Source organism: Sus scrofa, chromosome 1 (genome assembly GCF_054392235.1).
Source record: "Sus scrofa isolate SSC_HxYL_T2T_F1_AM1 chromosome 1, Sscrofa_HxYL_maternal_Yorkshire_Landrace_v2.0, whole genome shotgun sequence".
Taxonomy (NCBI): domain Eukaryota; kingdom Metazoa; phylum Chordata; class Mammalia; order Artiodactyla; family Suidae; genus Sus; species Sus scrofa.
The window spans coordinates 21,839,917-21,867,519 of record NC_139383.1 but is presented as its reverse complement, the minus strand read 5'-3'; the positions used below and the strand labels follow the sequence as shown (position 1 = coordinate 21,867,519).

At 39.8% G+C, this 27,603-nt stretch overlaps 1 protein-coding gene across 2 annotated transcripts; it reads right to left on the bottom strand.

The window, feature by feature from the left end:
• Positions 1-453: 453 nt before the first annotated feature.
• On the bottom strand, positions 454-27,577 carry ADAT2 (adenosine deaminase tRNA specific 2). 2 transcript variants are annotated; one of them, XM_085024726.1, is made up of 8 exons: positions 27,456-27,577; positions 16,973-17,077; positions 14,595-14,631; positions 13,770-13,920; positions 11,718-11,824; positions 6,201-6,273; positions 5,413-6,094; positions 454-3,623 (listed from the first exon to the last, which is right to left on the bottom strand). In XM_085024726.1, the coding sequence occupies exons 2-7, from the start codon at positions 17,017-17,019 to the stop codon at positions 6,051-6,053; spliced, it is 459 nt and encodes a 152-aa protein (XP_084880852.1). In that variant the 5' UTR covers positions 17,020-17,077; positions 27,456-27,577; the 3' UTR covers positions 454-3,623; positions 5,413-6,050. The 2 variants fall into 2 exon arrangements, with proteins under 2 accessions (XP_084880852.1, XP_084880849.1); XM_085024723.1 differs by lacking the exon at positions 14,595-14,631.
• Positions 27,578-27,603: the final 26 nt, after the last annotated feature.

The window sequence follows — 27,603 nt, the reverse complement described above, 5'->3', positions numbered from 1 at the left end:
TGGTGGCTCAGCAGGTTAAGGATCTGACATGGTCACTGCCGTGACTCTGGTTCCTGCTGTGGCACAGGTTCGATCCCCTGGCCTGGAAACATATGCATGCTGTGGTCACGGCCAAAAAAGAGAGAGAAAGAGAGAGAGAGAGGGAGGGTGAAAAATGACTCTTTCTTGGAAAGTAGGGGATCTTAACCATAACTTGACTCTAGCATCACGGCCCTGGGCTTCACATCCTTGCCTTCCCCCTACTCTAATAGTGCGTGTGCTGCCCACACCTGCTCACCTGCTTTTTCCAATCCTACTGCCTTTCAGGGAAGCAAGTGTCTCAAGTGTCTCTCCTTCTTCATGAAGTCAGCCTCAAATAATCTTCACCACGAAGTTTAGAATTAAAACATTGATCTATTACACCTAAGGCTTTGTTCTGAGCTCAACACCAGGTTGAAAAACACATACACAAAATATCTAACACATATTTATTTTTTTGTCTTTTCCTCAAACTAGCACCAAAGGGTTCCCTAACCTGTTCCCCAAGGAAATTGGGGAAGGCACAGTGATGGGGGTGGCATGGAGATAGTTTCTGTTTAAGTCCTGGTTTTTTAAAGGGTGCAGCAGATTTCTGACATTTTAGTAAGTGCTCCTAAAAGTGATACACACTTGATAATATTTTTATATGATGATCATGAATAAAATGTATGTTTTTATTCTAAACCCAAATAAAATGATAAATTATCTTTTCTCCTTGCCACCCTCTTAAAGTGTATATATGGAAACAAAATATTTTAAGCCAGAATAAATATTTTAGTGTCTTGGATCTCTCTTTTGTATTTATAAACTGACTTTTAAAAAAGAATCATGGTACTGAAGCAATTCAGCACAGCTGCACAATGAACCACATGATTCAGTTCCAAAGTCACAAAACTTGAATAAGCACCTTAGAAATCCAACTTCAACATTTTATATTCTCTAGACCAGGGGGCAGTAAATATTTTCCTAAAGGGCCAGACACCGAAGATTTTAGGCTGTGGGAACCATAGGTCTCTGTCACTGCTGCTCGACTGAGCCACTGTAGCACAGAGGCAGCCCCGGGCAATATGGAAATAAATGGGCATGGCTGTGTTCCAATAAAAATTAATTTACAGACATTGAAATTGAAATTTCATATGTTCAAGTCATTAAAATCTCCTTTTGATTTTTTTCAACCCTTTAAAGACACAAAATCAATTTGACTTATGAGTGGTACCCAAACAGGCAGCAAGCTGGGCTTGCCAGTACCTGCTCTAGACGCCCAAGTTCATGGGCTTCAACCACATCACGAAGTCTCCCTAGTAGTCATGGATACATGGTATTGAGCCCAATGGTCATGTACAAATCAGGTGAGAAATACTCCCAGGGGCCTGTTTTTATTAGCCCAACTTGAAAAAACATAAGATTCTGAAGATGTCAAACTTTCACCAGAACCTATGCCAGTCGTACCCATAAAAATAATAGCGTCAGCCATCACCCCTTTCCTCACCACACACAATTAACAATTTACAGAGTAGGAAAATAGTTGGCAGTTGTCTTCATAGATGAAGTCAATGTAGTCTCATTCCTTTGCCAAAAGGCCGGGAAAGCAATTCCTGATGCCTCTTCTCCCCAGGGCTATTCAAGGCCAGTTGATGCAGAACGATTGGGAAGGACAAGCTTTGGCTTCAACATGAATTTTTAACCAGGAACCTCACTACTTTTTAAAAATGTTTAATAATTTTTTAAAAAGAGCCTTGGCTTTAGCTATTTTCACTGACACTCATTTTGAAAGTAGCAGTGCTTAAAATATTTTAAATCTAGACATCTCTATGGAAACCCAAGAGAACTCACATTTTACGGCCAAATGACAACCTATAGAGGAGTTACACATCCTCTTGGATCACTCTCAGCAACCTGTGAAACCAGAAACATCTTAGACTTATTTTTCCAAAACCCTTACCTTTGCAGGTAAATTAAACTAAATTGACATAATTATCGGTTTTGCTAAGGAAAAGATAGAAGAGAGCTTATGCCTGAGGCTTCCTGTTGATTTTTTTAAGACATCCCTACTTAAAATATTATTAGGAAAAGAATTTTGTAAATTTTGGCAGACATACTAAAAGAGGAAGAATGCAATCAATTTAACAATTGCTTTGAAATACATATCATTAACTTTCTTCCCCTCCTTTCCATCAATGTCAAGTACATTTTCTTTTAAAAATTTAACAGTTCCTCTCCCCACACTGCTTATTCCTTGCAAGGGAGGGAGAAAAAATAATAATTACACAGCAAAGAAATTAGATAATGCCTTCACCAGGTGACCAAAATTAACATCTCTAAAGAGGGACAGATGGCCTTTGGGGGCCTCCAGGTGTGACACCCGGAGAAAAACATAACATCACCTAGAATGCATAACCTAATCTAATCATAAGGAAACACTTACAAAAAAAGAAAGGGGGGCGGGCAGAGGACTGTAATATTTTTAAAATGTCAATGTCACAGAAGCAAAGGCTGTGGAAATGTTCTAAAACAAAAGAAACTAAAGATACATGACAATCAAATGCAATATCTGATCTTAAAATGGATTCGATGCACAGGGGGGTGGGGACAATTCTCTAAAGGATGTTATGGGGTCAATTGACAAAATCGGAATATAAATGATATATTAAATAAAAGTATTATACTAATGTTAAATTTACTGAAGTCAATTAACTATGCCAGGGTAATATAAGAAGCATATAAGAATGTATGATGTATATAACTTTCTACTAAATGGGTCAGAAAAACACACATATATACACACACACACACATATTTTAGAGAGAGAGAGGATAAAGAGAGATCAAATGATAAAGCTAAAGGTAAAAGATGTTAATAGGTTCAAAAAATAAAAGATGTATAGGTATTTTTGCAACTTTTCTCTAAGCTTAAATTATTTCCAAATAGAGTTTAAAGGAAAATTAACAGTTCTTGCCTACACTGAAGTTCTTGGCTATCTGTTTTCTCTCCATGATATTCCAAATACAACACAGGAAGGGATACTTGCGCCAAGTCACAGGAAAGCACAAAGATATTTTAACATGATCTTTTATCAGTGATTGAAGCCTGCCAAAGCATTACACACCACCCATTCCCAGCAGAGTCCGGGGCACAGACCAGTAAACACTGGCTACTCTAACAACTTAGATGCAGTCACTTCCCACTAATTTCTCTAAACAAAGCTGTGGTTCTAAAAACTTCGTGCATCCCACAACTGGCAACATTCACTCATACACAAAACGATCCTCTCAGCTGGTGTCCTTGACACACTTCATGGGTATCAGTCCATTGGATTCCACTTTTCAAACTGGAGCATCTTAATATTTGAAGCCATGTCTAAGGAGCCAGAGGATGTGCGACTCAGGAAGCCGGATCCCCTCATCACACGTCCTCAATGCCTCACCACCACTGCTAACTGCTGTCATGGCCTCCATGGCCGTGACCCGACAGAGGCCCTGTATCTGTGCTGGAGGTGCTGCCCTCCGGTCTTCAGTGCTCCGTCCAAACTGACTGTTCCCCACAGCAATGGAGGGAACTATGCCTCAGACCGACAATGTGGGAGAGACTCTTCTATACATCTAGTCCTAGAGAGACAGAATCAAAACGGTAACAACCAAATTAAAATTTTTAGCCATCCTTAAGAATTTGAAATACTTATCCACACTCCAAACTACACCAAAGACAGAACACATGTATATTGATAAGTCTTTTCTATCCTTCCCTGTTTATAGTTTTATTATTATCTTGATCCTTTTGGTAGAAACTATCTCTGAATTAAAATACCCAGATATGGGAGTCCTCTGGTGGCTCAGTGGGTTAAGGATCCAGCGTTGTCACTGCTGTGGCTCTGGTTATAGCTGTGGCACAGGTTCAATCCCTGGCCCAGGAACTTATACATGCCTCAGGCATGGCCAAAAAAATACCTAGATACTATTTTTGGCTTTGGCTTTTTATCCTAGATAGTCCCCTTTTCATGGTGTTTTTCATTTTTCCCCAAATTTCAATCAATACTTTTATGTAACAAATGTTTACCAGGAACATTCTTGACATAATGATGCTTGGCCAGACTTACTGGGTGGTACTCTCCAGAAAAAAGCTTTCAGGTTTTGGTTTTTTTTTTGTTTTTTTTGTCTACAAATACTCCCTGAGAAAATAAGACAATAAGTGCAATGAAGTCTACTTGCAGAAAAGCATAGGGGGCAGAACTAAACTGTGACCAAGTAAAAAAGGAATAAACTAGTCAAAGCACTAAAACTCAATGAGAAGATAATTTTTACAGTAGGTGAAATTGAAGAGAAGGTACACATAACACAATTACACATTAAAATCATGCAAATTCTCTTCCTTAAAGCTTCTCAAATGCAGTTAAAAACACACATGTACAAAACCAAGCAATTATAAATCCTCTGAAGCATGTAACTGTGATCAGCTGCTACTCTCGGCTCCACAAAAATACTTTTGCCACAATTACATTCCAGCCTGTAATGTAATTCAAAACAAACAAGTCAGAGACATCGCTCAAAAGGCAACACCAACAAATACAGATGCTTTGCATCAAGGAAATGAATCCACTGAATAAATGCAACAGAGAAGGAGCTGTCCTCCAGGGCCTGGAGCAGGGCTTCTGGTGGAACAGCGAGGCCCTCTTCTGGGCAGACACAGAGTTTCCCTGTGGGGCTCTGCAAAGCTACAGGACATCAGAGGCAAGCCCAGCTGCAATGAGGAAGTGTGACCATCAGGGACTTCGTGCTGGATACCCTTTCCAAGGGTTGTGCTCACACATTCACATTTTAGATTTGAAATTCTAAATCTGGATTTTTTTTTTTTTTTTTTTTTTTTTTTTTGCCTTTTAGGGCCATACCTGAGGCATGTGAAAGTTCCCAGGCTAGGGGTCAAATCAGAGCTGCAGCTGCAGGCCACAGCCACAGCCATGTGGGATCCCAGCCACATCTACAACCACAACTCACAGCAATGCCGGATCCCTAACCCACTGAACGAGGCCAGGGATTGAACTTGCATCCTCATGCATACTACCTGAGCCACAACAGGAACTCCCTCTAAGTCTGGATTTTCATAAAAAGAAATAACTGTGTTTGACTTCAAATGAAACTAACCATGCTATTTAACTCTGCCACCAGCATTCCCACCACCAAATGGCACACCCAACCCTCACTACCTTGTTCTCTTTTTGCCATAATTCTTATCCCCCTCTAACATACTGGGTAATCTATTATGTTCATTATCTGTCTCCTCCTGCTAGACTACGAGGTCCATAAGGGCAATTCTTTGTTTTGCTCATTGATTCAGTGAACGAAAGGAGCCTGCCCAATGGAACTGCTTGACAACAAAGAACTGTCCCATGTATGCACTGACCTTTTATTCTTAAGACACTTCGTCTTCAAAGAAGACATAAGTAAGGTCTTATTAGAGCAGTATGCTGTAATTTTAAAATGACGCTTAAGCACTATTTGAAAAGTATGTATTTTCTCTAAGTGCTTTATAAAAGCAAAAAGTTGTTCTAAGGACCATATAATCATGGTCTATATGTATACAATTCATATACAATTTCCAAAGAAGTCATGAGCTCCCCATGCCCTGGGAGAACATAGTGGCTGCACAGAAGGAAGGGTCTGAGTCTGAAAGGCCAGGCCTGGAGCAGGCGTCTGCAGGGTGGCGCAGGTGAGTCTGGACACACATTCTCTGAGAGTCACCTTTCCTAGACCTAGCATAATGGTTTTGGCAGGAAGAGTAGGCAGGGCTTCATAATTTCTAAAACCTCAATCTTTAATTTTTCCTCTTCTTAAAAATGTTCTTCCAGCTTGTGGAAAAGCTAAGAGTTGCTTACATTGTCAGAGTTTTAAAAAGTGCTCATTTGTCCCTTTAGCAGAGCAAATGATGAGAAACCATTTCCCATGGGTTAAGGACAATATATAAACATATTATTTAACGACGTCAACAGCTTTCAGTCCAAGAATGTTGTCCAGGGGCACGAGTCCTTCATTAGAGCAAGTTCAGGATTTCTGGCATTCCTTTTTCCGAACCTTTGATTTTGGTGCTGGGAAAAAAAGAGAAAAAGAGAGAAAAATGAAGAGGTAGCCTGTGCAGATGCTCCTCATACTGATTTAAGTGAAGTACATTATATAGAATAGGGAAAAACTGACCATTTGGATTTTCTTGTTTGTAGAAGGTCTTTAACATTTCCACTGCTTCCTCAGCCCGATATCCAGGGATGCACTGATGAAACGAGAGAGTTGAGAAGGAACACAGACCAGGGAAAATGTGTGCTCTAGCCCACGAAACCCACAATATATACCCAATTATGTCAACACGTTTCAGATCACGTTAATACACCTTGTGGAGATCAGTAACATGGGTAAGGAAGTATAGTTCCAAAAATATAGATGTACAGCCTCAATTAAACATCACTCTCAATCAACTAATTATTATTTCTCAATCAACTCCTGTGTGATCATAGGACAACTTATTAGCTAGGTGATCTTGGGTCAGATACTTAAACTATCTATGCCTCAGTCCCTTCATATGTAAAATACAGGTAATTACAGCAATTAACTCAAAAGGACTTGGTGAGGATTAAATGAGATTAAATAAGATAACCCCTGATAAATACCTGGCATATCATAAGTGCTCATTAAGCATCGAGCTATTTTTATCTGCTGTTCTTTACCAGTGACCCATTAAGTGTTGAAGCGTTTGATTCTAAAGAGCTACGGTTGGCAACCCACAAATTAAAAAATGGTCAGCTAAGAATGGTTTTTATATTTTTAAAAGGTTAAAAAAAAAGAATATGTGACAGAGACATAAGTGGCTCACAAAGGCTAAAATATTCACACTCAGGCTCTTCACAGAAAAAACTAATCAATCTTTACGACAGAGGGCTTTTAAGTGTTTAGTTTGTGCTACCACTGGTAGATTACTCAAAAGAAGAGATTCACGTGTGAAAGAATGAGAAATGGTGATCACAGGAAGGAGATGAAACTTAAACTTGCCTTAATGATAGAGAATATTTAAAGAGGCTTAGAAGATCACCTCAGGGAAAAAAGCAGGAATAAACTACAGGTTGTGAGTGAGAAAACCAGCTGATGGGGGAGAGATTTATTATTCAGGGAACATAAGGAAAGAAATTAAAGCAATAAAATTCTGCACAGAATGGGAGAAAATATTTTCAAATGAAGCAATTGACAAGGGATTGATATCCAAAATATACAAACTACTCATACAGCTCAATATCAAAAAAACAAACAACCCAATTAAAAAATGGGCAGAAGATCTAAATAGACATTTCTCCAAAGAAGACATATGGATGGCCAAAAAGCACATGAAAAGATGCTCAAAATCACTAATTATTAGAGAAATGTAAATCAAAACTACTACGAGGTACCACCTTACATCAGCCAGAATGACCATCATCAAAAAGTCTACAAACAATAAATGCTGGAGAGGGTGCGGAGGAAAGGGAACCCTCTTTCACTGTTGGTGGGAATGTAAATTGGTGCAACCACTATGGAAAGTATGAAGATTCCTCAGAAAATTAAAAATAGAATCACCATTTGATCCAGCAATCCCACTCCTGGGTATCTATCCAGAGGAAACCATAATTCGAAAAGCTACATGCACCCCAGTGTTCACTGCAGCACCATTTATAGCCAAGACATGGAAGCAACCTAAATGTCCATAGACAGAGGAATGGAAAATGTGGTACATATTTACAATGGAATATTAGCCTGCCAGAATGAATGAAGTAACACCATTTGCAGCAATATGGATTGACCTAGAGATTATCATACTAAGCAAAGTAGGTCAGAAAAAGACAAATACTATATATCACTTATATGGGGAATCATCAAGAAGAATACAAGTTAATTTATTTGCACAAGAGAAACAGACTCACAGACTTTGAAAAACTTACAGTTACCAAAGGGGATAGGTAGGAGAGAGGGGATGGACTGGGGGTATGGGATTGGCATGTGCACACTGAGGGCTATGGAATGATTGGCCAATGGGGACCTGCTGCACAGCACAGAGAACTCTACCCAGTATACTGTGATAATCTGTGTGGGAAAAGAATCAGAGAAAGAATGGATGTGTGTACATGTATAACAGAATAATTTGTTGTACAGCAGAAATTATCACAACCTTGTAAATCAACTAAACTTGAAAAAACTTTAAAAATGAAAAAAACCAAAACATATAGGGCTTTGAAGGCTCCCAGGAGTCTGTTCTGAATGCACTGCATGCTTCAGATGTGCATGAAGTCATCCAGTGAATGGAGATTCCAGGGAATTGTCCACCGAGAAGCAGCACCCAGGAGAGGGCAGGGAACAGCACAGGCCCAGTGAGGGTGGGCCACTGCCCAAGACGAGCCCCCCTTCCTCTTGTGCTTTCAGTAGGCTCCTGCCTGGGTCTACAAAGCCTACATAAACCTTCCCCCTCAAAACAAATAACCTTTCCTATGAGTTGGTCGTATCTGGATTCCACAGGTAAATGAGGTCATACACCATCTGTCTTTCTCTGTCTTATTTCACTTAGCATAATATACTTGAGGTCCAACCATGTTGTTGAAAATGGCAGAATTACCCTTTTTTATGGCTGAGTAATATTCATATGTATGACCATATATATAATATGTTCGGTACAGAAACAGAGTAGAATGGTGGTTGCAAGGGGCAGAGGGGGTGGGGAAATGGGGAGACTTTGGTCAAAGGGTACAAACTTTCCGTTATAAAAGGAATAAGTTTCAGCATGGTGACTACATAACTATATAGCTATAATGCTACTGTACCATATACTTGAAAGTTGCTATAAGAGTGGAGCTTAAGTGTTCTCATCATAACATAATTAACCACAAAATGGTAATTATGTGAGGCGAAAGATGTGTGAACTAACCCTGCTGTGGCAAATATTTTGCAATACACACATGTCATATCATCACACTGTACACCTTAAACTCATACAATGTTACATGTCAACAATATTTCTCTTTTGTTTTGGGTTTTTGGTTTTTTTTTTTTTTTTTGCCTTTTTTTTTTCTTCTGTCTTTTTAGGGCTGTATCCATGGTATATGGAAATTCTCAGGCTAGGGATCAAATTGGAGCTGCAGCTACCAGCCCACATCACAGTCACAGCCACAGCAACACCAGATCTGAGCCATGTCTGTGACCTACACCGCAGCTCACGGCAACACTGGATCCTTAACCCACTGAGCAAGGCCAGGGATTGAACCTGTGTCCTCATGGATACTAGTCGGGTTCGTTACCACTGAGCCATGACAGGAACTCCATGGCAATACTTCAATAAAGCTGGGGGAAAAAAAATACCCAATAACCTTCCTTCTACCTTGTCCCCCACACAAGCTCCTGCTCCTCCCTGAGAACATTCCCGAATCATGGCCATCACTTTGGCAGCTCTCAGTTTCTCCTCAACCTCACTCTTGCTAGCTTGTGCCCCCAGGACTCTGCTGAAAGCACCCTCTCAGGCATTCCAAGGGACCTACCAACCAATACACTGGTCTTTTCCCCTCCTCAACTTGCTGCAGTCGTAGAGACAGCTGGCCACACTTGCTTCTCTTTAGAACTCCTTCCCTCTTGGCTTCTCAGTACTAACCAAGTGGGTCAGAATGGCATCTCCTACTGGAGATGCTATGTTCCTGGCCCCCGGGGCCCTCGCCTTTCTCCTCTCACAAGCACCCACCTGCACAAAGCGCTCTTCTCTCAGGTGGAGTTAGACCCTGGTCTTCCACCTTGGCTGCTCAGTGCAATCGCTTAGGAGCTCATTAAAAAAATTACTAATGCTCCGCTCCCCACAAGACTTCCAATTCACTAGGTCTGGGGTGGGGACCACAGGGGTGTGTGTCCAAGTTCTCCAGGTGATTCTAATGTGCACTCAGGGACCAGCCCCACTGAGTTACAGACGGTAAAGGAAACTGGGTCCTTCTAAGGAACCAAGATAATCTTTTTAAGCATCTATTATAGCTACACATGCGTGGCTTTAATAAAAAATTCTTATTAAAATATATTTTTTAAAAACAAGACAGGTAAGGTAAATTAATCGCCAACTTCTTTCAAAAGAATAGTTCTATAGGTTTCCTCTGTGAACTTTAGTGCTGCTTGCAATACACTATTAAAACAATCTGCATTACAGCAGATGCTGCAGAACAGCATCCCACCTCTCACAAATTCCCTCCCCAACTCCACCCCCCCACCTAACCCAGCCAAATAAAGAAAGAAAACACAGCATCCGGAAGTCTGGGGGTACCAATGATTTTTTTTACCTTTTTTAGAATCTCAAACCACTGCGGAAAAAAAGGTTTGCATTAAATCTGGAGATGCGGCTCAAACTATGGCCATTCATTTTGATGGAGCCAACCTGGCCGGCTCTGCACACTGCAAATGAACTTATTTTTTTGGTTCAGCTAGATCAATTCTGTGCTGGGACGTGCACGAGAGGAGCGTGTTTGTGCACTTGACATCACCGGCATGCTGGACAGAAACATTCCACCCATGTCGATATCCAAGGGCTCATCTCTGTTCTGCCCAGAACCCTGCAGGAATGCTTTAGATCTTTCTCATAAATGAAGTACAGAGTCAGCAATTCACCTGCAAAGTATTATGTAAGCTAAATTTGAACTACTGATAGAAGTGATTGGAAAAAGCAAATCACTCTGCAGATTTTTTTAATGATCAACTAACTGTATTGGTTACTCTTCATCATCCTATTATAGTTTATTTTCTACTGGGATTTCAAAAGTCATCTATGCTCAAAAGCGCAGGAGGTGTTAGGAAAGCCAATGTTCAGCTGGAAAAACTTAGAATGTTTTCCAAAACTTGTTCTCAGTGGGATTCAGCCAAATTTAGCCCTTCATAGGTACTTAATATTCTCCCAAGAATATCTGAGATCTTTGAAGTTAACTGCCCACCACGTCCAGCATTTAAGTCCTTTTCTTTTTAAAGCATCACACTTTTAGGATTAACTTTACATCTTGGAGAGAAAAACCATCAAACCAGTTTATAGAAACTGATATTTGTCTACAGACTGAACTCTGAAATATAAATTCCTATCACTCACAGACTTAATCATAAAAACTTTGGGAAAAGTGGCACGGTTCTAAGAAAAGTAGAATTTCTAAGTGGATTCTTGGGTCTGGGGGGAGTTGCAACATTTTTAAAAGGAAGGAAAAAAATAATAACACAGGTATTGATTGCTAGACACCAAAAATAGTACGGTGCAATCAAGCAAAATGACTTATTTTATGCAAAAATATTGCTCATTCACTCTAAATAGCATCTGTCACTGACATAGTCTGAGCTTCACCCAAATTTGGTATAGCATGGAGGCCGGCACATGCATGGAGGGGACACCCACAGTGGTGGTGTCCTCAAAGACAGCTGTGGGCATGGGTGATGACCACCAGAGGAAATCTCAGAAGGCTGGGAACTCTCCTTCTGTAGGGATTTTGTTAATTAAGACAGCTGGACATTCGTCTGGAAACAACCACCTGTCCTCGTACACTGAGGCATCAATGACTGGGACCCAAGGTCCCACAAGCCCATCTGGGTACAGTGTGGCTTCTTGGTAGACTGATCACACACTAGCTATTTGCAAACCCTATAATGAGAGCAATGTAATTAGAAAGAAAGAAAAAGTGTCACAGTTCATGTTACCTGAAACGGTCTCCCAGTATTCGGTAAATCAGCAGACGCAATGTCTAGAACAGAGCCACAGCCGCCAAATCGTTCGTTCTGACAGCCATAGACGACCAGCGGGATTTCTAAGAAAGAATTAAGGTCCTGCCAAGAACATGCAGTTCAAGTGTGTATTGTGACAAAACTACTGTGGGTTTATACCAGCTATCCTGGAGAGGAAAGCCCATGCCTTCCTCTCAAAGCAAAATTAGGCTTAGTCTTAAAAATCATACAATCCAGTTATATAAAAGAAGTTAAAGGACCTAGAAATGAATGCCTCACACTTGCAAACAGGATGAAAACTAGATGTGTAGGTGCTAAACGCTCACAGATTTATGCCCTCTCTTGTCTTCCCTACATGATTTATTTTTTTTTATTTTTATTTTTGGAATCATTAGGAGAACTGGAACCAGAAAGGAGGTAAGAATTTAATCCAGGGATTTTCACCTCTTTAAAATCACAGATTTTTCCCTGTTCTTTTCTCAAATAAAATATAACCTGTGGCTCAGGTCAAATCAGACCAAAGTGGATCCACTCTGTAAGGTAGGATGCACAGTTTATAAAGTGGAAATTATACTGTTTATCATACTCAAAATTCTCTGTGTTGTTTTTAAAGTGATAAAATGATTCACGGACACATAGCAAAATAAGTACATTAAAAATGCAAGTATGGAACTGAGTTGTTGAATTATCAAATGAATTTTAAAAGATCTTTAGCCCAGGGAATTATATCCAATCTCTTGGGATAGAACATGATGGAGGATAATATGAGAAAAAAATATATATGTATATATGTATGTATGCATGTGTGTGTGTGTGTGTGTGTGTGTGTGTGCGCAGCTGGGCCGCATTGCTATACAGCAGAAATTGGTACAACACTGTAAATCAACTATACTTTAAAAGTAAAATAAAATAAATGAGAAAAAACTCTTTAGAGGCTAATTTGCCACAACATTTGTGTTACTCTGTGAAAGACAGAATTCAGAGAGTTGTAGCTTTATCAATTTCCCATTTATCTTCAATTACAATATTATAAATGGTTTGTTTTTTACCTTGCATTTACCTCTGACTTAAAATTTTTTCATACATTCTGTATACTAGGTATTCATGGCAAAAATAAACAATAAAAACATATAAACAGAGAAAGAAAATTTTTAAATCACCTATCATCTCTTATCCAAAGGCAAAACAGGTGCATATTTCCTACGCACACTGTTTTATAATCTACTTTATGATTTATCTTGACACAAGAGTGTAAGTCAGTTCTAAGCTTTCCTTGCTCAAGTTTATTTAATAGCTATATGTTTATTGATATATAAAAAAAGAGGGGCTGGGAGTTCCCGTTGTGGAGCAGCAGAAACGAATCCGACTAGGAACCGTGAGGTTGCAGATTCGATCCCTGGCCTTTCTCAGTGGGTTAAGGATCTGGCATTGCCCTGAGCTGTGGTCTAGGTAATAGATTCGGTTCGGATCCTACATTGCTGTGGCTGTGGCGAAGGCCAGCAGCTGTAGTTTCAATTCGACCCCTAGCCTGGGAATCTCTATGCCTGCAGGTGCGGCCCTAAAAAAAAAACCAAATAAATAAATAAAAGAGGGGTAGTTTCTGTCATAGCTCAGTAGTCACGAACCCAACTAGTATCTATGACCGGGTTCAATCCCTGGCCTCACTCAGTGGGTTAAGGATCTAATGTTGCCATGAGCTGTGGTGTAGGTTGCAGATGTAGCTTGGATCTGGCATTACTGTGGCTCTGGCATAGGCCGGCAGCTGCAGGTCCAATTCTACCCCTAGGCTGGGAAATTCCATGTGCCATGGGTGCAGCCTTAAAAAGACAAAAAAAACGGGGGGGGGGGACAACTTTACAACTCAGAAATCTAAACAATTTTGGGCCAAGAGATACTATATTTTATAATGTGCACCTCCTACAATTTCTTTACCAAGTCAGTGTTTTGATATAGAGAAACAGGTCATGTGTCTGGCCATTTTCAAGTTCACAAAGAGTGCAAGCCATTAACCATGAAGTCAAAGGATACTCATCAGGCGGAGAGCAGCTGCGCACATGATACACGGCTCCACGGTGACATACAACACAGTGCGTTCAAACACTTCCGAAGGACTCTTGCCACCTCGATGACACCAGTCTAGGACCTGGTCGATGGCCACCATCTCTGCATGTCGAGTAGCCTGAAAAGAGGTGCCTGCCTTGTTGGCTACATGTAACTGTATTTTTTAAATATTCAAAAATAAATAAGAGGAGTTCCTTCTTGGGTGCAATGGGATCAGCGCTATCTTGGGAGCACTGGGATGCATGTTTGATCCCCAGCCTGGCACAGTGGGTTAAGGATATGGCGTTGCCACAGCTGTGGCTTAGGTCATGACTGCGGCTCGGATCCGATCCCTGTCCAAGGAATTCCATATGCTACAGGGAGGCCAAAAATTTAAATAAATAAATAAATTAGACAAAAAGGCCCATCGTTTCTGCCAACGTGTTAGCAAATAAACATTTCCGGAAACACTTAGCAGTTGACAGTGTATTTCCTAGTTCAAGTACCAGAACCTCACCAAGGACACCCAATCTGAGATGCTACACGAAGTGTGCTCTCTTTTTATACTTAGTTATATATCAAAGTACTTTATGGGACACCATTTCAATTAAAATGCTGTAGAGAAAAAGAAAGAAAGAGGGAGGGAGGGAGGAAGGGAAAGAAAAAGATATGTCTATGGTTTCTGAATATTTTAGGGGAAGCTTGAAATTTTCATAATCATGTACTCCAGTTTCAAATGCGTTTTCAAGGCTGTCACTGACCTCACTCTAAGCAAATCTATATTTAGAATATCGCTGGAATGTCATCACTTACATTTTCTTTGGGCTGAGAGCTTACATACTGGCAGACTCTAGAGAGAAGCAGATATTTGGTATCAGTTTCAGACACCTCGTGGAAGCAGCAGAGTACAGGAAAAATCACACAGCATTTGGAATCAACCACACTTTAATCTCAATCCTGACTGTGACATTACTAATTATATGGCTTTGGGCAAGTTACATAGCTTCTCTAAGCCTTGGTTTCCCCTATGGTTAAACGGGGTACACGGGTATCTATATCTCATAAAGTGATCTGAATTATATGAGGCACAATGATGCATAAGACTATATGTGTACTCTGCTATGTGATAATTATTTATTATATTCATGATAATTGTGTTGATCAATAAACTTAGATTAAGTGTCAAGTATGGACAAGCCACTGTGTTAAACTCTTTGTGAGGGAAAAAGTCTCTGTCCTCAATAAGCATAAAATTTGGTGGGGCAAACAGAAAGGTATTCATTTACCTGTGACTTAGGGCGGGGTGTGAACAGTGCTGGAACAGTGGCCAAGGCAGAAGGGAACACAGCTGGCCCAGAATTAGAAACTCAGGGCTGGAAGGTACCTTAGAGGAGAGGTTTCCTAACCCAACTACACACAGAACCAACTGGGTGCTTTTAAACATCAGATTCAGAATTACTGAATCAAATCTTGCTTTTATTTTTAAAAAGTGTTCCCAACTTGGGTGCTTTTTAAAAATCAGATTCAAAATTACTGAATCAAATCTCCCCACTGTTCTCAATAAATAACTGTTGACCTAAACCATCTCAATCAACTCTTTTAAACTGCTGAAGAACCAGAAGTTAAGTTAAGAGGTAATGGGGGGAAATGATGGAGGGGGTGACAGGGGGTGATGGTATCAGAGCCAAAAGTAGGATTCAGGTCTCCACATTTGGGGTCAAGAGTCTTTCTATACTGTAATCATAGGGTAATTACTATTCTATAGAACACAGAATAGTAAAAATAAATCCAGGCTAATTTCAAATATGGAAGAAACCCAGGTCCCTGAGGGGTTAGATGGATGTTGCTAGGATAGCCAATATTCTCAAAGTGAAAGATGTCACACTGAACCATAAAATACAAGTAGAGAGATACGACAAGTATTTAAAATACAGAATTCCACTCCCAAATAACAATCTGTATGTTCACTAATCGCTGTTTTATGGTTCACTCCTTATCACACAGGAATTTTGATATCCACTTAACAACTGCTTTGGGAATTTGGGTTCCTCTTTGCTTGTGTTTTACTCAATCTCAGTCTTCTTTTTGTAGGTGTGACGGATGAACGTTAAAGTCCTCACAGCACCAGCACCCACACCAGCTCATTCTCTGGCTCCCAGGTAAGATCAAATCCGAGTGAGTGGTATGCAGGTTACAAGTATCCTTGAGTCCTCCTAGCATTTCTCATAATTCTAAACCTTGATGCTTCATTCGTATTTACTGTACACACTTCAGGAAGTGCTGCCTTAATTCACACATGTCTCAACCCAAATGCAATAAATTCAAGTCGCGCATGCTGCTAGAGAGTACCTGTAGGTACAGAGACAGCATGTGGTGGAGACTGTATTTCACTTTACCTGATATAGGAAGAGTTTCTTTTACACAATCTTTTTTTACTTCCAAAGTTATCAGTTGAAGGTAATTTTTTAATTTATTAGGAGGAACACATTATTTCAAGGTACTAAAGAATGTGATGCGAGTTAAATTGATGTGCTCTGTAAAGTAGAATTTTCACATACTACATTTGCTTAAAATGGAGATGGTTTCATTTCTTCTACACAGACACTCCAATGTAATAAAAGCCCCTTTTGGGTTTTGCTCAAGTGTTAAAGCAAGACCCCATGAAGTAAAAAATCAGACCTGAAGAATTTACTGCTTCATTAAATGTTTCTGAATTATCCGAATTTTTAAAAAAAATCAACATGCAGGAGTTCCCATCATGGCACACTGGTTAATGAATCTCACTAGAAACCATGAGGTTGCCGGTTCGAGCCCTGGCCTTGCTCAGTGGGTTAAGGATCCGGCGTTGCTGTGAGCTGTGGTGTAGGTCACAGACGCGGCTCAGATCCCGGGTTGCTGTGGCTGTGGCGTAGGCCAGCGGCTGCAGCTCTGATTCGACCCCTAGCCTGGGAACCTCCATATGCCGCGGGATCGGTCCTAGAAAAGGCAAAATGACAACAACAACAAAAAATCAACATGCATTACTTTTATAATCAGAAAAAAAAGCATTAAAAAAAAAAGAGATGTTTAGGGCAACTATCCCAATGATACCTACAGGACTCTACACAGACCCATCTTTTCTCCAACTATGATAAATTCACCCCACGCCTACCATCACTGCCATATGTTTGCATTTATACTCTTCAACTCACATTTTTGGTTTGATTAACTTCGTTTCTTCCCTTCCCCACAACTTCATTGTTGTAGACCATGAGGCAGCCAACAGGAACCTCAGTATTTTCTAGGGCTTCTTTGGCCTGAAAGACAAAGTGGAAAATCTAAGATGTAATGTTCAATACATGAAAAGATGATGGGAGAGGAAGAGACACAGCTTCAGCAGAATATGCAAGAATAAACACCAGAGCAGAGAGAAGTGCAGCTCAGCCTTTGCTTTTCCCACACATTGTTCAGTTATTTAGTGTCTTTTTTCTCTGATGTGTCCATATTAAAGGGGACTCAGGAAAAAAAATCCCCCTCATAGGTCCTGAGGTCCCTGATTTTTCCTTCTCATTGGAAGCAGAAGTGACCAAAAGTCTGCTATTGAATCTTTTTTTTTTTTTTTTTAGGGCCATACCCATAGCATATGGAGCTTCCCAGGCTAGGGGTCCAATCAAAGCTGTAGCTGAAGCAACAGCAGATCTGAGCTGCGTCTGCATCCTACACCACAGCTCATGGCAATGCCAAATCCTTAACCCACTGAGCAAGGCCAGGGATCAAACCCACAACCTCATGGTTCCTAGTTGGATTCATTTTTGCTGAGCCATGATGGGAACTCCAAGTCTTATTCTTAAATTCCAGAGCCTGTGCACCTTTTCTGAGATAGTATATCTACCTATCTATCTATCTATCTATCTATCTATCTATCTATCTGCAAAGAGGTACAATAAGTAACATGTATAAGTCTTTTATTAAAATTCTTGTTGAAATTCTATTTGCTTAATTTTTTGTTTCTTTAAAAATTGGAGTTCCAATAGCATAAAGGTGACCAGACTGAATATCTCCCAGTGCCCACAATTTCTGCTCTAGGTGAGACAATAAAAACTTAGGAACATTCTATACAAAAAGAGCACAACCACTTTGGAAAAGATTTTGGAAGTTCCTTTAAGAAGTAAACATATGGAAGTTCCCTGGTGGTCTTAGTGGTTAGCACTCGGTGCTTTCACTACTGTGGCCTGGATTCAATCCCTTGTCTGCACTGAGATTCCACATCAAGCTGATGTACACTGTAGCCAAAAAAAAATTTTAATTTTAAATTTTAAAAAAGAAGTGAACAGCCATATAGTCTGAGAACATACAGCCCATTCCACAACTAAGTTTTTATTTAAGGAAATTTGTGTCCACCAAAAAAAACCCAAAAACAAAAACAAAAAACACCTTGTAAAAGAATGTTCATGATAGCTTGATTCGTAATAGCCAAAATCTGGAAATAGCACAGGTGTCCATCAACAAAAGAATGAATAAACAAACTGTAGCCTATTCACACAATGGAACTTTCCCTACTCAGAGATAAAAGGAAACAAACTACAGATCCGCACAACAAGGATGAGTCTTCGACATGCTAAGACAAAAGAAGTTAAACACAAAAGCACACATCCTGTATGATTCCCTTCACATCAAGTACTAGAAAAGACAAAACTAAACTGCCAAGAAAGAAACTGGAATAGTGGTTGCCTCATGAAAGGGGATGGTAGATTGATTGAAAAGGGACATAAGGAAATTTTCTGCAGTGGTGAAAACTTTATCTTAATAAGGGTGTGGGTCACACAGAAGTTCACGTCCCTCAAAACTGAATGAGCAATACATTTAAGACCCAAACCCCAAACATGTGTTGTTTTAAACCACCAAGCGTGTGATAATTTGTTACAGAAGCCACTGGAACAAAGAAGCCTCAAAAAAAAAAAAAAAAAAACTTAGAAAATGAGCAAAAGACATTAACAAATATTTTACCAAAGAGGGCACACAGATGGCAAATAAGTATATGAAAAGATGTTCACATCATTGGCCATTAGGGAATGCAAATTAAAACTATAATGAGATATCTCTACACAATTACCAGAACGGCTAAAATAAAAAATAGCAATGTCAAATGCCAGCAAGACAGAGAGACAGGATCACTCATACGCTGCCAGTAGGTATGTAAATGGTACAGCCCCCCTGGAAGGTCATTTGGCAGCTCCTTAAAAACCCAAACATGCACTTAACATATGACCCAACAATTGCAGTCCTAGGCATTTATTTACCCAGGGGAATGAAACCTTATGTTCTTATAATACAAAATTTTGTATACAGACATAAATGTTCGTAAGAGTTTTATTCATCATAGCCCAAAACTGGAAATGACCCAAATGTCCTTCAAGGGGCAACCCAATTAAACAAAGTTCACAATATCCATCCACGGAAAACTACACAGTAGGCCAGTAGGGAGTTCCCATCGTGGCTCAGTGGTTAACGAATCCAACGAGGAACCATGGGGTTGCGGGTTTGATCCCTGGCCTCGCTCAGTGGGTTAAGTAAGGCTCGGATCCCGTGTTGCTGCAGCTCTGGCGTAGGCCAGAGGCTACAGCTCCGATCTGACCCCTGGCCTGGGAACCTCCAGATGCCGAGGGAGCAGCCCAAGAAAATGGCAAAAAGACAAAAATAAATAAATAAATAAATAAAAGGGCCAATAATGTTACCAATGGGGAATGGCCTAGCCTGCCAAGCTGAGGGTGAGGGGGTGAGCAGTTGGAATTGTAAGCTGGGGAGGAGGTGAGAACAACCCCCAAACTCCACAGAAATGAGTTTAGGTGAAATGCTTTTCAGTAAAAAATATGTAGATGTGTGTGTTTATACACATATAAAATGCATGTGTGTATATATGCATATATCGAATACATACACACACATTTGATTTGCTGTCAAGTTCAAAATAAATTTAACTAAACTGAAAAGAATTTTCAATCCATCCCATCTCATATTTTCCAATGGTCCCAACTCTTCTGGTCAAGTCTGAACATTTCTTTACGAATGCACAAGAGCTCAGGCAAAATGGGTCTGAACTGTATGTAGGTAGGTTTCTAATTGCCTCATCTTTTTTGAGAGGGGCCCAGGCTGAGTTACTATTTAAAACAGCAACTTGGTCTTTCATAAATTAACCCAACTTTCAAAACTGAAGAATGAAATCTGTCCTCTTCCTGGCCCAAACACTGGTCTTAAATGTCTTTAATGTCATTTCTTTTGCTCTGTAAATGCCACTTCCTTCACTCTAGATGACAGGGGCCACCAGGTACAAATAATGACAGCTCTAGGATGGAAGAGACTTTGTAGTTTCTCTAAAGCCATCACTCCCATAAACGACTTTCTAGTGATGTGGTGGTAGTGGGGGGAGGGGGCAGACTGCACTGTGGGTAGACTCTTGACATGTCCCCAGATACATTTCCTACAAAAGAAAAAAAAAAAAAGAAGAAGAAGAAGAAGAAAGAAAAAAAAAAAAAAAAACAAGGGAAAAGACAACGCAACCAGAACAACTCAGAAAGTAATAATGCTCAAAAGGTCAAACTGCACTACATCTGTGACTGCTAACAGCTCTCTGAAGTTCTCTTTTCCTGCGAACAAGGTTAAATTCCTCAGCCTGGCACTGAGAGCCTCCTAACTACCACCCATTCTCCCTGCCAGCCAACCAAATCAGCCTCACTTTCCTTTATCCTTCGAAGCCCCTAGTGCTTAAGCTTTTAGGAGCCCCTCTGAAATGTGATAAGTTATGGATCCTCCCTCATGAAAAAGGTACGTACACATAACATTTTTATATATAGCATCAGGGTGTACAGCCCCCTCTAAAACCTGGGCCCCACTTAGGAGGCCCTGATCTAAACAGACAGCTGTGTCACCTCCTAACCCAAGACCAAGTCCTCCAGTTCTCTGTACGTGATGGTTCCTCTGCTTTGACCAACCTTTCTCTTCTTTTCCACCCACTCACATCCTATTTAACCTTTTTAAAGTTAAGAAAGTATCTTGCTCAGGACTTTGTCACCTATTATCTGAGAGCACTTTATATCAGTCTCTTATTCTGGACCCTGGACTTGCTACTATTAACTTCTTGATATATGTGTGGCTTAATTTCATCAGCTAAATACTACGCTCTCCTGGGAGGCAAGCACTCTCCAGGCACAGGCAAACCTGATTTGCTCACCCTTGCAGACCTAGCACGCAACACAAGGCCGAATGCATAGGAAACAATCACATCACATTTGTTAAAACGCATGGGTCTATGCTTGATTTCATTTTGAATTTCCCTCAGACCTAGCACCATATTATACAAATACTAGACACCCATAAAATGCATACTACAATAATATCCAATTGATTTATTCCAGAAAACTTGCAACCTTTCTCCTCTGTCTCTGAGAATGTATACATACTCAATCTTTCTTTTCTCCCTAAGTATAAAGTAAGTACATTCAAGGCAGAAAACTTGGGGGTAAAGAAATCCACACATCAATAAATAAAAACCACTTATAATCCCAATACTTCAAAATATGATCACTGCTACAATTCCATTACAGAAATTTTTCTATGCCGGCATATACATATTTGTAGTTTTCTAAAAAGCCACATAGATTTATACTATATATACAATTGGGCAGTCTGCTCTTTTCATTTCCCTATGTTGAGTCATATTTTTTTAGCACATGATTTTTTTAAGGTTACAGAGTGCTTCTCTGCATGAATATGTATGATTCATTTAGTTGGTCCCCTATTGCTTGACTAGCACCTGTGGCTATTTTTCAAGTTCTTTGCCACTGTAAAGAATTGAAGAACTTCCCTGTATATCTCCATCACTTCCTTATGAATTATTCCAAGAAAGAACTATACAATACAAAGGGTTCCTACAGTGTGATTTTTTAAAAATAAAAATAATAAAACTGGGCCAAGGAAGACATGTCCAGGCAATTCACAGAAAAAAAAAATCCAACTATCTAATTAGGATGCTCCATACACAGTGGGATGAAAGTGAACAGGCAGAGTGATCCAGGGCGGGTAGACAGGAGAGCACAGCACAGCACAGTACAGGAGGTGAAGACAGTGGCTGGGCTCAAATCACAGCCCCGTCTTTACCAGCTCCCTAACTCTCTGAAGTTTACTTAACTCTAAACCTTAACACCCCCATTTGAAAATGAGGTCAGTAATAACACACACCTCCTAGGGCAGGGGTACTGTAGGGCTTATATATCAGGGCTGGTAGGAAACACTATGCATAGCATTGTGTCTGGAACATAAGACTGCAACACTGTTCCTTATTCTTTTGTTTCTAAGCCTAAACATTTAGGATGATATGCTGTGAGGAATAAAGCAATAACCTTTATTATAAGCTTAGCCCTCCAAAAGGAAAGTGTCATGAAAAATCATTTTACAAAACAACAATGAAGAGTAGATACCTTATTTAAAGTTTGATAACTTTATCAGAAAACAACCAGAAAAGTAGCACTGATGTTACGTCTCACCTGTAACACTGTCAGATATTAAACAGTGATAATTCCAGGGCTGGCGGGAAGAGAAGTAGGACAGAACATTCTTACACACTGGTGATGGAATTGTGGCCATTCAGACCAGTGCTGTCCAACAGAACTTTCTGTTGAAATGGACATGTCCTTTGATCTGCACTGTCCATTGTGGTATCCACTGGCCATGTGTGGCTACTGAGTACTTGAAATGCAGCTAATGGGACTGAGGAACTGAATATTTAATTTTATTTCATCTTACTTTAAACTTAAATAGCCACATGTGCTTGTGGCTACTGTACTGGGCAGCATGGCTCTAGAAGACAATCTAAAAACGTCTCGAGGTTTTCAAAATACATACACCCTTCGTCCCTTTTGGTCATCTATTCATAGCAATAAAAGTACTGTGGGATGGGAGTGAGAGGAAAATAAGCCAAAATAAGTAATACTTAAGGAGTTCCCGTTGTGGCTCAGCAGTAATGAGCCTGGCTGCTATCCACGAAGACGAAGGTTTGATCCCTGGCCTCACTCAGTGGGTTAAGGATCCAACATTGCCATGAGCCATGGTGTAGATCACAGACTCGGCTCAGATCCCGAGTTGCTGTGGCTGTGGTGTAGGTTGGTAACTGCAACTCCAATTTAACCTCTAGCCTGGGAACTTCCATATGCCTTGGTTTGGGCCCTACAAAGCAAAAAACAAACAAACAAACAAAAAACCACTTAAGATGGCAAAAAAACGCATGAGAAGATGTTTAACATCACTAATTACTAGAGAAATGCAAGTCAAAACAATGAGGGATACACTAGTGAGACTGGCTATCATCAAAAAGTCTATAAACAATAAATACTAGAGAGGGTATGGAGAAAAGGGAACCCTCCTACACTGCTGTTGGGAATGTCAATTGGTGCAACCATATGGAGAACAGTATGGAGGTTCCTTAAAAAACTAAATGTAGAATTACCATATGATCCAGCAATCCCACTCCTAGGCATATATGTAGTGAAAAACCATAATTCAAGAAGAGACATGCACCCCAATGTTCACTGCAGCACTATGTACAATATCCAAGAAATGTCCATCAACAGAGAAATGGGTAAAGAAGATGTGGTACATACATACAATTAAATATTATTCAGCCATAAAAAGAATGAAATAATGCCATTTGCAGCAACATGGATGGACCTAGAAATTACCATAGTAAGTGAAGTAGAACAGAGAAATACAAATATCATATGATATCACTTATACATAGAATCTAATAAAAATGATACAAAATAACTTATTTATAAAACAGAAACAAACTCAGAGATTTCAAAACCAATCTTACTGTTACCATAGGTGAAACAACTGGGGGAAGTGAAGAATTTGGAGGGGACAGGAATAACATTTACACACTACTGTATAAAATAGATGATTAATGAGAACCTACTGCGTAGCACAGGAAAATCTACTCAATAGTTTGTAATAATCTATATGGGAAATAAGAATATATATATTCTATATATGTATGACTGATTCACTTTCTGTACACTGGAAACTAATACAACATTTTAATTCAACTATACTCTAACAAAATTAAATTTTTTTAAAAAAGAAACACTTAAGGCTGGGGGGGAAAGCTGTTCACAATCATAAAGAGAATACATAATTCTGTTTATTTTAAAATACATATGTCAACAAATAAATTTTAAAAAACCCACCACAGAATTTTAACATAAAAAAGGTATATAGGCCTGTTTACATATGGAAGGGCACTCAAAGTATTTATGGCACTATCTCTGATGGTAGGATTTTTAGGTAATTATTACTTAATTTGTTAAATTTTTTTTACAGTTTGAATTTTGCATGATTATGATTTATATAATCAGAAAAAGAAAGTATTTTCATTTGGAAAAAAATACCATACAGATATTACTGGATCAAAGGATAAACTCAGTTTTAAGGCGTTTTTGTACATACATAGCAAAGTTTTCCTCTAAAAGGTTGCCCCAATTTCAGCAACCAACTAGCCAACTCCTCTTACACACACCCTTCCCAGCAATAAGCATCATAATTTTTTTCAGCTTTGTTGATTTAACAGGTGAAAAAAAACATACTTTTTAAATCTGAATTTAATTGGTTACTAGTGAAATCACACATTTGTTCACTTGCCAGCTATTTGTATTTCTTCTACAAAATTCACGTTTTTGTTCATGTTTTTGCCATGTCCATATTCTTTGACTTTTTTTAGTAATGGGGTATCAATCTTATTAGTTTGTAAAGGTTGTTTATATATTATCAAACCTGTCCTTTTATATATATTGCAAGTATTTTCTCTTTGTAATTTGCTTTGTTACTTTGTACCTTATCTTTTTAATATGTAGACATTTCAACAGTTATATAATTAGGACTATCTGTTTTTTCCTTAATATTTTTTGCCTTTGGTCATATATTTAGAAGAGCTCATCGCCATGCCAATTCCTCCAAGTCCTCTCCTAATAAATACTAACATCAGAGCCAAACACTCTAGTTACTTGAACTGACCATACAAATATGTCGATTCTGTACAAATGGTATAAGGATGTTAGTATCCTCTTTATCACATGCTTACTAGACATTTCACTTTCAAATTCCTTGGTATATATAAGAGATTATCTTGCTGCCTCCAGATTTGGCACTAGTTATGTTTCTAGTGTCTAATCTCAAACTCTCCTGTGTACCTACTATACTTTCAATTATTTCAACAATTTTTCAAAGTAATTTGAGATCTGAAGTTTCTTTAGTGGGGAGGGGATGGTTGGACAAGGCATAAGATTTATGACAAGCACTTTTTCCTCTTTGTCTAAGGCCAGGAAGAAATAAATACTATAGGTCAAAACAAACAAACAAAAAAAAACACTGGGTGTTTCTAATCCAATCAAGGGACAAAAATGTCAAGGCCAGAGAGATCCTAGAAATACTTGGAGTTCAATCTTCCCATTTTATAGAGCAGAAAGCAAAACCCTAGGGGTATAAAATGACTTGCCCAAGGTCATACCAAAAGATAGTAATAAGATTGAAATGTTTGGTCCAGAAATCTAGAGAATACAGTAGAGGTGGGTGGGTGAAATGTTTCAATATGGTAGGACCACAGATGCTTACAGGAAAAGAAAAGATGGAAAGAAAACACATTTCTGATATTCAAAGTGGAAAAGCTCAATGAATGATTAAACTCCACTGTTTCTGGAACCACTACTGAGCCCTTGATGGCAGCATCTTTCAAAATTTCATCTAAGCAAGCTTCACATAATTACTCTGAGGACAGTTCCCGAAGCAAATGAAAATAAACACAAGAGACCACAAATTCTAACTTCCCATTCCAGTATCCACAGCCCTCCAGATCTCTCACCCATAGGAAGATATAAATGCAGCTTAATCTAAGATAGTTTAGCCTTCACGTGCATTCATTATCATCCTCACTACTTATTAAGACGCTGCCAGGAGTTCCCATCGTGTTGCAGCAGAAAGGAATTTGGAAACATATCCGACTAGGAACAATGAGGTTATGGGTTTAATCCCTGGCCTTGCTCAGTAGGTTAAAGATCTGGCATTGCCATAAGCTGTGGTATAGGTCGCAGACATGGCTTGGATCCTGCATCGCTGTGGCTCTGGCGTAGACTGGCAGCTGTAGCTCTGATTGGACCTCTAGCCTGGGAACCTTCATATGCCCCAAGTGCGGCCCTAAAAGTCAAAAAAAAAAAAAGAGTTCCCGTCGTGGCGCAGTGGTTAACGAATCCGACTAGGAACCATGAGGTTGCGGGTTCGGTCCCTGCCCTTGCTCAGTGGGTTAACGATCTGGCGTTGCCGTGAGCTGTGGTGTAGGTTGCAGACGCGGCTCGGATCCTGCGTTGCTGTGGCTCTGGCGTAGGCCGGTGGCTACAGCTCCGATTCAACCCCTAGCCTGGGAACCTCCATATGCCCCGGGAGCGGCCCAAGAAATAGCAACAACAACAACAACAAAAAGACAAAAAAAAAAAAAAGAGAGAGAAAGAAAGAAAACTACTTAGCATACGACATTATTGAAATGAAGGAAAGTGACATTTTGATACCACATGAAAACTCTTTGTCTCCAACTTGGAGAATTTGGTAACATAAAAGAAGTTCAGGCCGTATAAATTCATACAATTACAAGTCGATTTTTTAAAGGCATATGTGATCATTCATTACAGTAGCAGATAGAAAGATATGTATCCTGTTAGTTTAATGGAGGAAATAAATGTGGATGTAGGTTTAAAGAACGGGTCATGAAATCAAATCAGTAGGTCGTGGCCAACATTTTTTTCAAAATGAAACAAAAAAGAAATACCAGAAAAATTGTACATGGGACTGCTAAGCTCTGGTCTGTGAAACTTTTGCTTCAATTATGGCTATGTGTGTGTTTACTGGGTTGTGATACAAAACAGATTTTTTTTTTTTACTGTGAGTCACTTTCAAAAAACTATGAGAAACAAGTGTCAAAGAATATATATGCGTGTATATGTGTGGGCACGATCTATGTACTTATAGATATATGTCAAACACACTTTTATCCCTACTAAAGAGTTCGCTGGGTAAAGCTTGAATTACACACAGATCTGATTGGAGCCCTCCCTTAACCAGGAGCCCTAAGGGGAGCGAAGGAAAGAAGTAAAAAAGAACAGAGGTCGGGAGGATGGATGGATGGATGGATGAATGAATAAATGGGAGGCTCTGTACAGGGGCTTGTTTTCATCGTGCTCTCTACCAGAAACATCCTCAGCTTTCTACCTTCTAGTAGATAGGTTCAAGGGGTCATAAACACAAAATAATGTGATTTCGCGGATTTGCGAGTGTGTCCACAGGAAAGAAGGGGACGCAGCACGCACGTGCAGCAGCCCCCGAAGATCAGGGATTAAGTCTGAAGCATAATTCCAGCGGGTGAAAAAAGAAATAATTTCTGTATTCCTCTCTTCCTTTCCTCAGATCCACTGTGAAAATGGGCTAAAGAAAATTTCATAACAACACAGCCAGCTGTTACCCAGAGAATGTGAGTGCCATCGAGACTACAGCGACTAGCTAGGAAGCACCCTTGGGACCTTCCGTATCCTGACACAAATGCTCCAGTTGGATAAGCGGGAGAAAAGTTCCCATCCTATACATCCGCCACTCCACTCCCCTCACCATTTGCATCGCCTGCTCCATCCACTTTTCGGTCTCCTCCGCGGACACCGAGCATTCGCCGTCGGCGGCCGGCGTGGACTCCCCCTTGGCCTCCATTCTGCACGCGGGCCGCTGCGCGCAGCGCCAGAGGCCGCCGCAGTGGAGGAAC

What these genes read in the sequence shown, in the direction of transcription:
- ADAT2 (XM_085024723.1), bottom strand. Translation starts at nt 27,551, where the DNA reads ATGGAGGCCAAGGGGGAGTCCACGCCGGCCGCCGACGGCGAATGCTCG. An exon ending in AGCTGCTCTCCGCCTGATGA is followed by an intron (nt 11,825 to 13,769) that starts GTATCCTTTGAC and finishes ATTCTTTCTTAG; the next exon opens with AAATCCCGCTGGTCGTCTAT. An exon ending in ATACTGGGAGACCGTTTCAG is followed by an intron (nt 6,274 to 11,717) that starts GTAACATGAACT and finishes TCGTTTCATCAG; the next exon opens with TGCATCCCTGGATATCGGGC.